Genomic DNA, 15247 nt, shown 5'->3' on the forward strand with positions numbered 1-15247 from the left:
GCAGAGAGAGAGAAAGAGAAGAGATCTGGATGGATACCTGTTATAGAGTATGGGAATCGACTTAAAATCTGACCAGTGTTTAACAATGGATGGAATCACTTTGTGAAATTATATTGATGTGAAATGATTTTTAATACAGTTATAATTATTAGCACACATTAATTGCACAGGAATGAGTTTCATTGTGATATTTTCATCAAAATGATTTCTGAGGCTGGGAATTTAGCTCAGTGGCTCCACGCCTGCCTGGCAAGTGCAAGGTCCTGAGTTCGATCCCTGGTACCCAAAAAAAATTTCTTATTGGAGATCATGGTCAGAAAAATTTGGAACCCACTGTCATCAGTCCCCATGGTTGTGCAGTGATTTTCTGACAACTGCCCCTCAGTGGTCCAGCCACTACCTGCCTCAACCAAATGATTCTCAGGAGCGCGGCCTTAGCAGGACACTGCAGCCAGGTGGCACCTGTGCCCCACTGGAAGTGCATTTTGTTCCCAACCACTAGGGCCCAAGGCCCAGAATCCTTGTTATTGGAACAAGAAGCACTAACCTGGAATATGTTAGCCACAGCAGAGCCCAACAAGAGGATGCAGGAACTCAAGACCACACATGGCTCTCCTGAGACCTCTGTCCGTCCCTCTTCTCACTATATCCTTGTCCCCCTCCATGCCCTAGACAAGGCCTGTGCCCTGGGGCTCATAGCTCAGAGGGGAGGACACACAAGGTCCAGATTCATGAATAGTACGGGGAAGCACAAGCTTCTGGTGCCCACAAACAGGTCACTCGCCAGCTGTGTGACCTTGGACAGCTTGCTTAGCCTCGCTGTGCCTCAGTTTCCTCTGCTATTATAGGGTATGACAACAGCGCCCACTTCATAGGGCTGTTGTAGGCAGGCCCTGGGTTAATACTTGTAGAGTACTCAGATGGGCCTGGCCTACTTGTTAAACTAATCATTTAAAATTCCCAAATTATAGAAAAGAAAACAGGACTAGACCAAGGTAGTGAATTACAAAGTCACATTTATTATTCACCTTGGGAGAATCTCACAGCGATGTGAGTCCAGTGACTCTGATTCCAGCTTGGAGTTGCCCCTGTGCTTGTTCTCTGCAGCAGGAGTGATGCCAGCTCCCACTGCTCAGCACCAACTTCTCCTGCAGAGGACACGGCCAGTGTTGGTGTCAGGGCTGGGGCTGGACTTTGTTGCTTCTGGGTCACAAGAAAAGCTGGACAAGTACGTAACTTATTTTATTTTATTATTCTGTCTTCCATATTTGAGATTTGTTTTTTTGTACCTTAAACTCGGGACCTTGTGCTTTCGAGGCAGGTGGTGGAACCACTGAGCTAAATCCCCAGCCCTCTTCCATATTTGAGATTTATTGGTTGTATTGAGGATCAGGTCATTTCACTCTGTACACAATTCTTAACATGTGTACTGAAAACCTAAAAGTCATGTATTGTTTCTTTTTCAGTTACTCCAGTGACTTTCTAGCTTTAAATTTGGAGGCAAATTTTCATAACATGTGTACTGAAAACCTAAAAGTCATGTATTGTTTCTTTTTCAGTTACTCCAGTGACTTTCTAGCTTTAAATTTGGAGGCAAATTTTCAGTAAAATAATTAAGTACCAGTATCTTTGAATGCTGATAAAGAGTTACATAAGTCCCACTGATTCACAATTTTATATCATATACACTACATGCTCAAATTTTTTATCTTTAACAGCACATTAACAGAATTAGGCAAACTGGACTACACATTTCTGACAGAGCAACGATCAGGAAGTAGGTTGGTTTTTTTGTTTGTTTTTTTTTGTGGTACCGGAGAACAAACTCAGGACCTAGCACTTGCCAGGCAGTCACAGTGCCACTGAGCTAAATTTCCAGCCCAGGATGTAGTTTTCTTTAGAAAACAATTCTACTAAAAACAACATGGGAATAGAAGTCATTTAAAATATCCATGGATGGGGATTTAGCTCAGTGGTTCCACTGCCTGCCTTGCAAGCACAAGGACCCGAGTTCAATGCCCAGTACCAAAAAAAACCCCAACAAAATATCCAAGACATAGTAAATGGATGACCATGACTCCTAATTGTCATTTAGTATGATTTGTATTGTGGGATATGAAACTAACCCTCACCTATGGAATGTTAAGTGGATACCCAAGACAGTCCAAGCCTGCCGTAATTCAATATCCCACTATTTTCTGGTCATACCACCCCCCCCAAAAAAAACCCCAGTTAACCTCTAAAAAATCATTTACATTTTTAAAATCCAACAAGGTGGGATTCCCTCCTTTAGAAGATGTTTCTAGAGCTACTGAAAAACTTGCATTTACAAAATAGTTGACAAAAATATTCCTCTGGATTGTACAAGAAGGGAGACAGGGACCCCCGATAAGGCACGGTGTGTGATTAATCAGGCTTGGCTTCCTTCTCTTCTGCTTCATTGTTTTCCTCGTTTTTAGTTTCTCCATTTTCCGAAGGTGAATCTTCCTTAGTTTCTTGATTAGCCACTGCCTCCTGCTTTCTCTTTTTTGTCCCAAGATTTATCCTTTCCGGCTGTCTTTTTTTGTTTTGTTTTGTTTTGTTTTTTTGAGGCAGGTCTCCCTTTGTAGTGCAGGTTGGCCCTGAACTCACTATGTAGCCCAGGCTGGCCTCAAACTTGTGGCGATCCTCCTGTCTCAGCCTCCTGAGTACTGGGATTACAGGCGTGCACCATCATGCTTGGTTCCTGCTGTCTTTTTTGAAATCGTCTCCACTTTTTTGGGAGTAGGTTTAGCCAGACAACCTCACAGCCTTGCCAGTCTCTGCTTGGGCTCCTCCTTCGCTGCCCCTTTGGCAGAGCCGACCTTCCTCTTGGGCACCATGGCAATGCGGGCTTGCATGTCAGCCGAGGTGCAAGGGAGCCTTGTGGAGCTAGGGTTGGGACTGTTGGTGCCCCTCCCACCCTCACCCATTTTAATAGGTTAATAAGCAGCACCCAGACTGTGACAGTGACCTAGAGGAAGAGTAGAATGAGCGGCGACAGCATTCACGCAGCCTCACTGCCTCTGCAGGATGAAACTGTAGTGAATTCTGAGAGGAGAGAAAGGAACCCAGCAACCTGACAAATGCTCTAACCAGGCCTGCTCTCACGCCTTTTGAGCTTGGCCCCCGTGTGCTCCTCTGGGGGAAACAGCACTAGGAAGAAGGGTTTTGCCCCACTGGTGGCACCCGAGGTCCTGTCCATGCCCTCCGAGTCTCTGTGCAACCTCCACAAGGAGATTACAATCAACACAAAGCGAAATTCTAAAATGCTGGGAAGGATTTGGCGGGCAGCGGCTGTAGCTCATTGCTTTACAAAGAGATAGGGGAGGGTTGTGTGAGTGAGGACTGTGAGTCCTCAGGCCGCCTCCTGCTGTTTGACAGCAGCGGCCTTTCAGCACCGTGGCCGGTGACTCTGCAGGGGAATCCTGCATGGCGGCCAGGGCAGAGTGGGGCTGGAGCCAGGTGGTTCTTCCACGAGTCCAGACTGAGGTAAGTTTGGCTGTGTGTGGGGGCTGTGGAATCGCCCATCTGCTTTAGCAGGAAGCACCTTTGCCCCGACCAAATGCCTGACATCCAATCATGGAGCATTAAGTGACAAAGCCACTCACACACACGGCTACTCCATCTTTCTTTGAGGGTCAGACATTTCATCTGTTTCCTTCTTTTGACTACCATGAAATCATGCCACCACCAATATTCATGTGCAAATTTTTGCTTGAACATCTGGTTTCCATTCTTTTGGGTATCTACCTTGAAGTGGAATTGCTGAGTCATGTGACAATTCCGTGTTTAAGGTTTTGAGGAACTGCTAAACTGTTTCCCACAGAGGCTGTGGCATTTTCTGTTCCCACCAGTAATTTACTAGAGTTCATTTTCTCGTCACACGTGATGATGCATGTTATTTTCTGGTATTTTCTTTTTGTTTTCCAGTCCAGTTTACCTGAAGGACATTTCATTCAGCACCAAGGACAGCGCCCTTCCTGCCGCCAATGGCATCTGTAAACTGCAGAGAGAGCTACAAAGTTGCAGGCAACAGTGATCCGAGACTATCTCCGTTTTCTGTCTGTGTATGTGGTGCTGGGGATGGATTCCAGAGCCTGTTTAACACACACTCCCCCAGGTGGGCATGATAGCCTATGCTGGTAATCCCAGCACTCGGGAGGCTGAGCCAGGAGGATCCCTGAGAGTTCAAGGCCAACCTGGGCTACACATAGTGAGTTCAAGGCCAGCTTGAACTATATAGTGAGACCCTGTCTCAAAAAACAAAACAAAACAAAAAAAACCTCCGGCACTGAGCCACACCATGGCCTCTGACATATTTTTAAGGGAGAAACAAGAAGGAGGTCACTGTCACTAGAATCAAATGACTTTCCCTATTGGTATCTCCGCTACAGCCAAGCAAACATGCTATTTTTTTTTTTTTCTTCTGGTACTGGGGATCGAACTCAGGACCTTGCAGTTTTGAGGCAGGTGTGGCCCCACTGAGCTACATCTCCAGCCCCAAGCATGCTATTATTATCCCAGGTCCCTGCAGTTCTTGTCTCTCTTCCCAATTCTCTCAGCTATAGCTGCATGACTTCCTCCCTCTCATCCTGCAGAATTCTGCTCTGTTCTCATCTTTTTAGTGGAAGGATACGAAGAACTGTTGAGGATGCTGAGGAGGGGCAGAGGGAACCTAGCCTGGCATGTGGGACTTACATATGTTTTTGGTTTTTTTGGAACCGGAAATCGAACTCGGGACCTTGAGCTTTCGAGACAGGAGGCAGAACCACTGAGCTAAATCCCCAGCTTTGGGACTCACATATGGATGAACATACCCCAGGAGAAATGAAGGGATCAAAGCCCTGCAGAGGGAACCAAGGAGCTACGGAGACACAAAGCAGGGCAGAGAGACCCAAGCCTCTGTGTAGGACACCCCTTTGGATGGAAGGCACCTGAGAGAAACACGGATTGATCCCAGGCATTTTGCAAATGACTGGGGAGCTGCAGAGGTCCCTGAGGAGGCCTGGATGGAACGGAAGAGGTGCAGAGCAGAAGGAAGGACCCGAGGAGGGGTGGAGGCACCTGAGGAGATGGGAAAGGACTTGAGAAGCTCAGAAGAGACCAAGGAACCATGGTGGAACTGGAGACAACGGGGTTGAGTCCCACCGATAGAAAGAAGACTCTCCCCCGTATGGAGCATCCAACTCAGGACCTTGCACTTGCCAGGCAGGCAAGGTGCCACTGAGCTACATCCCGGCCTCAGGAAAGAAGACCTGTGGAAAAAGAAGGAACCTCTGAAGCCCGGGGAAGAGAACTGGGAGGGCCGGAGGAACCCACGGAGGCCCAATGGGCTCCAGCAGGCCCAGAGGGACCAGAGGTCAGAGATTGGGAAACCTGAAGGCCAGAGTGACTGGAGGAGGGACAGAGGGGCTTGAGGAACCTGAGGAGGACCTGTGGAGGGACCCAAGAGAGCTCAGGCTGCTTCGGCCACCCAAAGTGCCCATGGAGGAGCCCTGGTGGGCTGGAAAAGGACGATTCTAGGTGAAGGGATCTGAGTCCTGATGAAGATACCCCAGTTGGGAGGGGGCTGAACCGAGCTCAGACCCAAGGAGCTTGGAGTTGTGGGAAGAAGCAGAGCCAGAGAGAGAGAGGGGTGGAGGAGGGTAAGAAGGAGGGGATGGGGGGGTCCAGGTGCAGCACCAGGGGGCTTCCTGGGCATGGATGTCCTAGGTGAGGTGGGGTATGGGGGCCCAAAGCAAGAGAAGAGAGAGCCAAACCAACCCGCCTATGCCCAGGAGGAGCAGAGAGAGGCCCTGCAAGCCCAAGTCCAGCTGAAAGAGCTAGACTGTGGTTCAGAGGCCATCGAAGGCCCAGTGCTCAGAAGGTAGCTAAGCGATGAGCAGTGCACATAGACTGGGGTCCTGGGATCAGGCAGAGCATGTCTGCTGGCTGGGCAGGGAGCGTGAAGAATTCCACTGAAGATTCAAGGGCAAGTGCCAGAGCAGGACTTGAAAGGAGCTGGGTTTCTAGTGGTGCTCTCGAGGAAACAGGTCCTAGTGCTTGACCAGCCTCAAACTTCCTGGAGAACAAGGAACCCGGGACTACATGGAGTACGATTGCTTGCAGGACTTTAGGGAACCCTGCACCTCAGTGAAGACCTCACAGACCAGCAGACCTGCTCAGTGTGCCTGGTGCTTCAGTCATGGCGCCCTAGTACCCTAGGAGGAGCCCAGGAGGCCCTAAAAAGAGCCTAGTGTTGTGGCCATCCGGCATGGCCCACATCTCAAAAGATCATTCTGCTATGCCTTCTGTAGCTACATCCAGAGAGGAGGTGAGATTCCACACTTCCCAGGCACCACTCCTGACACTGCATCAGAACATTGCTGTATTGAGGGTCCAGACCTCCATGCACGAGTCATTTTTGTGGGTGGGTGGGTTCCTAATATGGAGAGCAAATCACAAAGAGATCACTCATATCCCTGAAAGTTTATGAGGATATAAACCCTAGAAAGCAAACTCAGGCGCCTTAGAAATCCCCAAAGAACCAGGGATTTAGCTCAGTGGCACCGTGGCTGCCTCGAAAGTGCAAGGTCCTGAGTTCAATCCCTGGTACCAAAAAAAAAGAAATCCCTGAAGATGTCCTTTGACTAGCCAGTATGGTGTGTGTGTCCCTAGCAGTGATGGACAAAGGCAGATTGGCCTTCGGCAATGAACTGAGTTCTCTAATGACAGTGACACACAGATCCCAGAACACCTGTCATCCTATTCTCATAAAATCTGAAATGGTAGAAGCCTGGAGAAGCAACCTTCTCAACTGAAATGAGGAGGGGAGCTCAGCAGGCAGATTCCTCAATTCTCCCCCACAAAAAAACGACCACACTTTAACCCCAACCATGAGGCTCAAACTCAGTCCCAGGAGGCAACCCTTGCATTTTCCCAGCTGATGCCTAAGTCTCAGTGCCCAAGTTTCAGATGGATATTTTTTTTTCACCTAAGCGGCCAGGTAATGTATTCAGATAGTAAGTTCCAAGTGGATCTACTAGATAGTACCAAGATAGAAGAGCCCTGGGAGAACCCTGGACATACTGTCATTCCATGTCACCTTTGACTGGAAGAAGTATTTCCTGGAGAGTGGCCTGGGAGGTGCCTGTGGGGTAGGGCACAGTGAGAAGGTGCCATGGATGAAGCAAAGGACGAGGCCTCGCCTGTCCCCTCCTCTGCCTGTGCCTTCACCTGGGACTTGCAGCCTCCTGAACTTGGGAGATCAGGTTCTGCCATTTATCAGCCAGCAGCCTGTGGTGTCTGCCAGAATAGCAGGGGAGACTGAGGCAGAGCAGCTGAGCTTTGGTTTCAGGTCCCAGAACCCCGGGGGACCCACGGAGGACCCCAGTCCCCCATCCCACTTCCTCTTTTATTTCTGGGGCTCCTGGGGTGCTGGTGGTGAGCTCGGGCCTGCTGTGTACCCCGCCTGCACTGTGCTTCTCCTCCCAGATCCTCCTGGAAGCCTAAGCATGCACGTTTCTGGACCAAGTGGCACAGGTCAGGGGACGCCCCCCAGGCGGGGTGAGGAGCAGGGCTCTGTCAGTCAGGACTGAGGGACCCAGGGGGAAGTGAATGGTGTCCCCTCCACACAGTTCCATGACAAGTGTGTTCAGCTGGTGACTGCAAAGTGATCGGCACCCTTTGCCCATCTGAGCCACTAACCTGGCGGTGTCGGTGAGCTCTGGTGCCGCCTGGGGGAGTTCTGCTCGTGCTCCTCTGAAGATTCCCCTGCACCCACAAAACCAGGCAGATGCTTCTCCACCGTGAGCTCCCTTTCCCAGGGCCCCTGTGACCTGGCCAATTCAGACTCAGGATGCCAGGGCTGGGGCCGAGGGCCTCTGGTTCTGCCTGGGGACCGGCCAGGAGGACCTGTTCTCTGAGCAGCCCAGCACAGAGCTCAGCACAGCTTGCTTCTCCTCAGGTTCCCGCTGAGATCCGCCCATGTTCAGGCTCTGAGGGGCACCTGAGGGGAGAGAGGAGATCAGTCCCGAGGGCCCTGGAAGGAGACAAGTGTGGACAGGAAAGTGTCCCAACACGCAGGGGACAACCCAGCAGTCTGTGAATGGATGGAGGTGGAGAAGGTGGGTGATGCCTACCCTGGAATGGAATTCACCCAGGAAACAGCCTAGTCTGACCCAGGCTGTCCTCAGGCTGTACTTGGGCGGCCCAGGCACATGGTGCTGAGTGACAAGCCAGGCACAAAGCACCACCCAGGCCATGACTGTGTTCACGAGCCGGGTCCCAGACAGGGGACCTGGACAGACAGAGTGGCTTGGTGATTACTTAGGGCTGGGGACAGAAAGACGGGGGAGATGACACCAGGCTTCTCCCTGGTGTGTGGAAATGTTCTAAGTTTTGGTACAGATCCCTTCTCCTCCAATAGAAGCAACAGGAAAAGGAGCAGGGTTTTGAGCCTTAGGCCCAGGCTCAGCTCTGCCTGTCTCTGTCTCTCCAGCCCTGGACACCCAGGGAAATGGCTCCTACCTGGAGGCCCAGAAAGGCCAGTTCCTGAGGCTCCTCCGTGCTGCTGACAGCCGGCCCCCCCCCGGCCCCGAAGACCTGGGACCTGGAGGGCAGAGTCCTTGCTTAGTCCCAAACCTCAGGACGAAGACCTCTAAGGCTGGAGCTGCCCGGGGTGAAGCCTGGGGACGCGGGGCGCTACACCTGCCGGGCAGAGAACAGGCTGGGCTCCCAGCACAGCACCCTGGAGCTCTCAGTGCAGTGTGAGTGACCAGGGCCCTGTTCTGGGAGGCCAGGGTGGGGACAGGGGCCGGGCAGGTCCCAGAGCTGGGAGGGGGCTGGAGCCCCAGGCCTGCAGGGCCAGGCTTCTCATCTGCCTGCATGGGTGGGCAGTGTGTGGGGCCCCAGCGGGTGCCTGTCCCCTCCCACCACCTCCCTCTCTGGGATGGATCCTCTGCCCAGAGGGAAGCCCAGCCCTCCAGAGCCTCTCCCCTGTCTCCACTGCAGATCCTCCAGAGGACCTGAGAGTGACGGTTTCCCAAGCAAACAGGACAGGTAGGAGGGGGACAGAGGGACCAGGGCCTCCCGCTGCTCACTTGGGGGCCCAGGTGGTGGAGCCACACACGGATTCTGCCTCTGCCCTCCCCAGTCCTGGAAATCCTCGGGAACGGCTCATCCCTGCCCGTCCTGGAGGGCCAGAGCCTGCGCCTGGTGTGTGTCACCCACAGCAGCCCCCCAGCCAGGCTGAGCTGGGCCCGGGGGACACAGCCCCTGAGCCCCTCCTGGCCCTCAGCCCCTGGGGTCCTGGAGCTGCCCCGGGTGCAGATGGAGCATGAAGGGCAAGTCAGCTGCCATGCGGAGAACCCGCTGGGCACCTGGAGTGTCTCTCTCAGCCTCTCTGTGCACTGTGAGTGCAAGGGAATGGGGGACTGGAAGATCCTGCACTGGTGGTTCAGGGAGGGGCTGTTGGGCCAGCCCTGGGCCACCAGCTCCCTGAGCCTCTTCCTGGGGCTGAGCTCTGGCCTCAGGCTCAGCGGGAGGCCTAGACTGTCTATGGGGCCCAGAGTCCCACTGTTCTGTGGCTGCCAGCTCAGGACATAATGGCAGGGGCTTAGGGAGGAGGGAGGCGGACCTGAGGAGATGAAGCCCAGGGCCAGGGGAGATGCCCTGGGGCAGGATGGGAAGTGGGAGGCCCGGGGACAGGGCCCTGTTCTCTGCTGGAGGCTGAGGAGCTTCAGAGCCACAGGCGTGTGGGCTCTGAACAGAGGCGAGAGCATCTGCAGGCCTCGTCCAAAGCCCCGGGGTCCACAGGGAAGCCAGGGGGTTGGGGGCCGTCCCTGCTGGTGTGGCTGCTCTGCTCTCTGACTGTCCTGCCTGGGCTTCTCCAGGTGAGTGTCACCACAGGAAGGAGGCCAGGTGGAGGGAGGGCGGGAGGCTGGTCCCGGGATCCCCATAGGCCCCCTGGGAGGGTCCGCGCCCACCCCCGATCCCAGCCCCTGGGAAGGGTCTGCTCGTGTCCTCACAGAGCCTCCTGTTAGATGTGCCCCCCCACCTCCCCCACCTCATTCGGGCTCTAGCCTCCTTCAGCAGGGACACCAGCTCCACTGACTCTGAGCCACGGGGACACAGAGTCCTGCCCTGCTCCCTCAGGAGGAAGGCTGGCAGGAAGGAAAACACCAGGATGCGGGCTGCACGGAAGGACGCCCCGTGTGCCCCGGATTCTGTCTACAAGGTGAGTGGGAGCCCTCTGTCACCCAAACCCACATGGTCACCCCCAGGAGGGCCATGACCGCTCCATCCCAGTGACCTGGAGACTCCTGATGCCCACATGGCTTTGGCTGCTGGGTCCCCATGATGCAGCCCCCACTGCAGCAGCCAGCACCTCCCCGGGCTCAGCTCCCTCTGGTCCCTGAGTCCAGGCTGCCCAGGCCTCACCCACTGGGGGCTCAGATCCCACCAGGCCCCACTCCCGCCCCTCACTTCTCTCTGGACCCCCGAGCGCCCCCCTTCCTGTGTCTCACCTACAATGGAGAAGCCCCGAGATCCCTGACACTACTGTCAGCTGCACACCTTGGGGGTCTCCTGCACCCCCTCACTCTGAAGCCACCTGCAGAGTTGGGCTCCCTGAGACCACATTCAGCTTTGGGGAACCACTGAGGGGCCACCCAGAGCCCCTGTGCTGTGTCTGTCACTGAGAAGTGGAGAGGAGAATAGGCCAGGGGAAGAGGTGCAGGGGGCAGGGTCTGAGGGAGCAGGCTGAGCTGGGGTTGTTCTCTCCCTGCAGAGTGACAGGGATGGTGCTCAGTCCTCTCAGCAACTGGGTGACAACCGAAGTGAGCATTGCCCACAGGGAAGTCTCCTGAGCCCGTGGTCCAGGGTTCTGGTGGTGGCTGGGCACTCTGGCAGTGTGCACACCCATGGCTGACCTTAGTCACCTTCCAGCTCCTCTGGAGGTCAAATTGATGCCCCACAACAGAAGCCAAACAGAGAGCTGGCCTGGCCTGCACTTCCCTAGGGGACAGCGATGCTCCCGTCCAGCAGGACAAGGCTGGGGCTGCAGTTAGAGGCCCCCTCCCCGGAGCTGGCACCAAGGGTCCACCCTGCCTTTGGGCCAGGTGCAGCCTTCACTGACAGTGTCCTCTGCCCCACTGTGTCTGCCTGAGTCTGAGGAGTCCAGAGCTGCCCGAGGCTGTGCAGGGCTGAGCCAACCCTGCTGTCTGTGCACCCCCACCTCTGTGCACCTGTCACACCTGGCTGTTAGTAACTTACCTGCTGGCCACAGTCATGCCTGTGTCATTGCTCACTACTGGGTGGGTGAGGTGTGGCGTGGGGTCTGCTCTGCTGCCCCCTGAGAGTGCAGGGCAGGGAGGGAACTGTGGCTCGGGACAGTGGGGTGGAGTCAGGGGTCCTGACAGGAACCTGGACCTGACCACTCATTACAGGTGAGGTTTGACAATCGGTGATTAGTCTAGGTTTATCCATCTGGGAAAAGGGATAATAGCATCTTCCCTGGGGACTTGTTAGATGTTTACAAAATGGCCATTCAGTTACCAAGAGGAAGCCATTATGAATAACAAGTATTTTTTTATTAATAACAAGTATGTTTGCAATGAATATGCATGAATGGATGCACGCATGAATGAATGAGGGCCCATTGTTAGGAAGTGAACAGAGGGAGATGACATGCTCAGTTTCCTGGTTTGCTTGGGGCTTCTCCTTCCTGTGCCCCATCCCCCATTGCCTTCGTGTGTGCCCTTCCCCCTTCTCTTCAGGGTCACAGCCAGGAGAACTGGCCAGGCAGCCTGTACCACCCAGCCCCTGCTGCAGCCGTGATGCCCCCAGGGGAGGAGCCAGAGCACCACTACAGGGCCCTCAGGCTCCAGCAGGACCCCAGCACCTCAGAGTACTCACAGCTCCGGATCTGCAGTGCTGGCCTGCAGTGGCGCCCAGTCTTCTCTGGGAGGGAGACCCAGGGACAATGCTTGCACCCGCGGATGTCCAGGTCACCAGGGTTCCGGCTGGCACTCCAGAAAGGGGACTCTCCCTGACCTGGAAACTCAGCTCCCATTTCAGTGCAGACTTTGAGCAGGTGACTGATGTTACTCTAGGATCGATCTCCTCTGTCAATGCACACAATAACCTTGACCCCCAGGCTATTGACCTCAGGGAAGCGATTCCCTTAAAGACCTGGGGGTGGGTGTGCAGAGAGCTCTCACCTACCACCTCCCAGGGCCCCACCAGGTGTGGAGCCCCAGGTCTGACCCCTTGGCCCAGTGGGGCTCCTGCAGGATGCCTCTACCTGCTGTAGCTCCTCCCTCTGAGTGTGGCAGGGATTTGATTTTCACCATAGAATGTCACAATACAGAAGAGATGCCAGTCCCGTGATGGGATTACATAAGAGCATAACTTCTGCCTTGCTGGGGGGCTTTTTCCCTTGCTGGTTTCGATTGAGCAAACTGTCATGTTCTCAGTGCCCAGATGGGGAGGACCAGGTGGCCAGGACTCAGGCTGGCCTCAGCCAAGAACTTCAGTCCCATGCCGCACAGGAAATGAACCCTGCCCACTGCCACAGGAGCTTGGAAGCAGGTCCTTCCCTGGTGGGGCCTCAAGGAGACTGCAGCCCTGGCTGTGCCTTCATCACAGCTTCGGGAAAGGCTGACACCTAGGACCAGGTAGGGTGGGCGCAGAGCCGGCCCACAGAAATGATGAGGAGAAACTCGCGGGTTTCTGTTACCGAGCTCTCCTTCATTCCTCATGTAGAAATCAGTAACCAGTACAGAAGTCTTCGCTGGTCTACACAATTCGGCAGGAACTATGTCACTGAAGAGGTGAGAGTAGAGCAGGACCCTGCAGGAAGAGAGAGGGAGGAAGCCATGCAGCTGTAGCTGAGGAAGGAGATGGAGGCGAGAGAAGGAGATGTGGAAGACCCTGGCGCAGTGGCATGCTTGCTTGGCAAGAGACAGTGACCGGGAAACAGAGGCCATTGGGTTCTAGTGACACTGACCTCCCTGCTGTCTCTCCTTTAAGGATCAGTCAGGGCCCGGGTGTGGCTCAGAGGGGGTGTGTGCTTGCTCAGGCCCCAGAATCCATCCCCGAGTCACTCCTGCACACAGTGAGGTCACATTGTCCCCGGGGCATTGTTCCCCACCTCGGTGCTGTCCTGGGCTGGGAAGGAGAGAGCAGCCATTGCTGAAGACACTGCCTTCATATCGACTAGCACTGAAGACAACAAAAGGACGACAACGAAACAGAAACAACAGGCATTATCAAGGATGAGGAGAAAGCGCATTCTAGTCACTTGCTGTGGGAGTGGAAAATGGCACAGCCTCTGTGGGAAGCAGTTCAGCAGGTCCTCCAAACCTTAAACACAATGACCACAGGACTCCGCAATTCCAAATTCTGTACCCCAAAGAATAAAAACAAGCGTTCTAGCGAAAACGTGAATGGTTGTGGCCTCATGATTTCACCACAGCTAAAGATGGAAGCACCATCAACTGTCCAACAAGGGACGATGGAGTAGCCGTGTGTGTGAGTGGCTTTGTCACTTAATGCTCCATGATTGGATGTCAGGCATTTGGTCGGGGCAAAGGTGCTTCCTGCTAAAGCAGATGGGCGATTCCACAGCCCCCACACACAGCCAAACTTACCTCAGTCTGGACTCGTGGAAGAACCACCTGGCTCCAGCCCCACTCTGCCCTGGCCGCCATGCAGGATTCCCCTGCAGAGTCACCGGCCACGGTGCTGAAAGGCCGCTGCTGTCAAACAGCAGGAGGCGGCCTGAGGACTCACAGTCCTCACTCACACAACCCTCCCCTATCTCTTTGTAAAGCAATGAGCTACAGCCGCTGCCCGCCAAATCCTTCCCAGCATTTTAGAATTTCGCTTTGTGTTGATTGTAATCTCCTTGTGGAGGTTGCACAGAGACTCGGAGGGCATGGACAGGACCTCGGGTGCCACCAGTGGGGCAAAACCCTTCTTCCTAGTGCTGTTTCCCCCAGAGGAGCACACGGGGGCCAAGCTCAAAAGGCGTGAGAGCAGGCCTGGTTAGAGCATTTGTCAGGTTGCTGGGTTCCTTTCTCTCCTCTCAGAATTCACTACAGTTTCATCCTGCAGAGGCAGTGAGGCTGCGTGAATGCTGTCGCCGCTCATTCTACTCTTCCTGCAGGTTGTTGTCACATGCTGGATGCAGTTCCTTCTATGAAAATGAGTCAAGTATTTCTGCAGCTCTTCCCGAGACCCAGCCCCAGCCCCAACACCAACACTGGTGGTGTCCTCTGCAGGAGAAGTTGGTGTTGAGCACAGGGAGCTGGCTTCACTCCTGCTGGGGGGAACGGGCACTGGGGGCAACTCCACGCTGGAATCAGAGTCACTGGCCTCACATCGCTTTGAGAGCCGTCCACAGTAATAATAAACGTGGACTTGTGATTTGCTATTTTGTTCTGGTCCTCTGGGTTCTCTGCTATAAAACAGGAATTGTAAACAGGCCAGATGTCTTCCCAGTGCTTCACAAGTATCAGCTGTGGGCCTGCTCACAACAGCCCTATGAAGTGGGTGCTATTGTTGTACCCATTTTATAGCTGAAGAAACTGAGGCACAGTGAGGCCAAGCAAGCTGCCTGGGCTGGAGACTGGTGAGGTTATGGGCACCAGAAACTTGGCTCTGAATTCTGAGACCAGCGCTTCCTGTACTGGATACTCATGAATTCTGATCTTGTCTGCCCTCCCCATTGGACATGAGCTCTGGGGCAGAGGCTTTGTCTGGGGCACACAGGCATTTAAGGGACGCGGTGGAAGGAGGCTGAACGGCTGGTGCAGGAGAGCCACACGTGGTCCTGACCACCCTGCCCACCGCAGGCCTCTGCGGTGGGAAATGGGTTCCAGGTCAGTGCTTCTTGCTCCAGTAAAGGCAGATCTTGGGCGTGGCCTTCTGCCTTGATGGAGCAAAACCCACTTCCGACAGCACAGCTGCCATGGGCCTGCAGTGTCCTGCTAAGGCTGCGCACCAGAGGGAAACATTTGGTTGGGTAGCAGCTGGACCACTGAAGGGCAGTTGTCTGAAAATCATTGCATGAAACTGGGGATGGATGCCAGTGGCTTCCAAATTATTCTGACCAAGATGCCCAGTAAGAAATCATTCTGATGGAAATGTCGCAATGAAACACTAACAGCTTGTGCTGTTGGTATGCACTAATAATTATAATTGTTTAAAAATCATTTCCCGTCAACATAGTCTCTCTCCCAAA

At 54.0% G+C, this 15247-nt stretch overlaps 1 protein-coding gene and 1 pseudogene across 2 annotated transcripts; one reads left to right on the top strand and one right to left on the bottom strand.

Moving 5' to 3' along the window:
- Positions 1-351: 351 nt before the first annotated feature.
- On the bottom strand, positions 352-12050 carry LOC106007871 (non-histone chromosomal protein HMG-14 pseudogene; annotated as a pseudogene). Its single transcript, XR_015447138.1, has 5 exons — positions 11917-12050; positions 8530-8611; positions 7708-8008; positions 2793-4024; positions 352-2688 (listed from the first exon to the last, which is right to left on the bottom strand). The product of XR_015447138.1 is annotated as a non-histone chromosomal protein HMG-14 pseudogene (transcript).
- LOC101706980 (sialic acid-binding Ig-like lectin 11) lies at positions 5721-13449 on the top strand. Its single transcript, XM_087200593.1, is given in 10 exon segments — positions 5721-5887; positions 7313-7443; positions 8501-8583; positions 8585-8768; positions 9013-9060; positions 9155-9570; positions 9729-9893; positions 9962-10237; positions 11778-12677; positions 12766-13449. Coding segments are annotated over 9 exon segments (1746 nt in total). The 3' UTR covers positions 12054-12677; positions 12766-13449.
- The last annotated feature ends 1798 nt before the right edge of the window (positions 13450-15247 follow it).

This window comes from Heterocephalus glaber, unplaced genomic scaffold, assembly GCF_053883595.1.
Source record: "Heterocephalus glaber isolate CG9 unplaced genomic scaffold, H.glaber_assembly_v1.0 deba00001744, whole genome shotgun sequence".
Lineage (NCBI taxonomy): Eukaryota > Metazoa > Chordata > Mammalia > Rodentia > Bathyergidae > Heterocephalus > Heterocephalus glaber.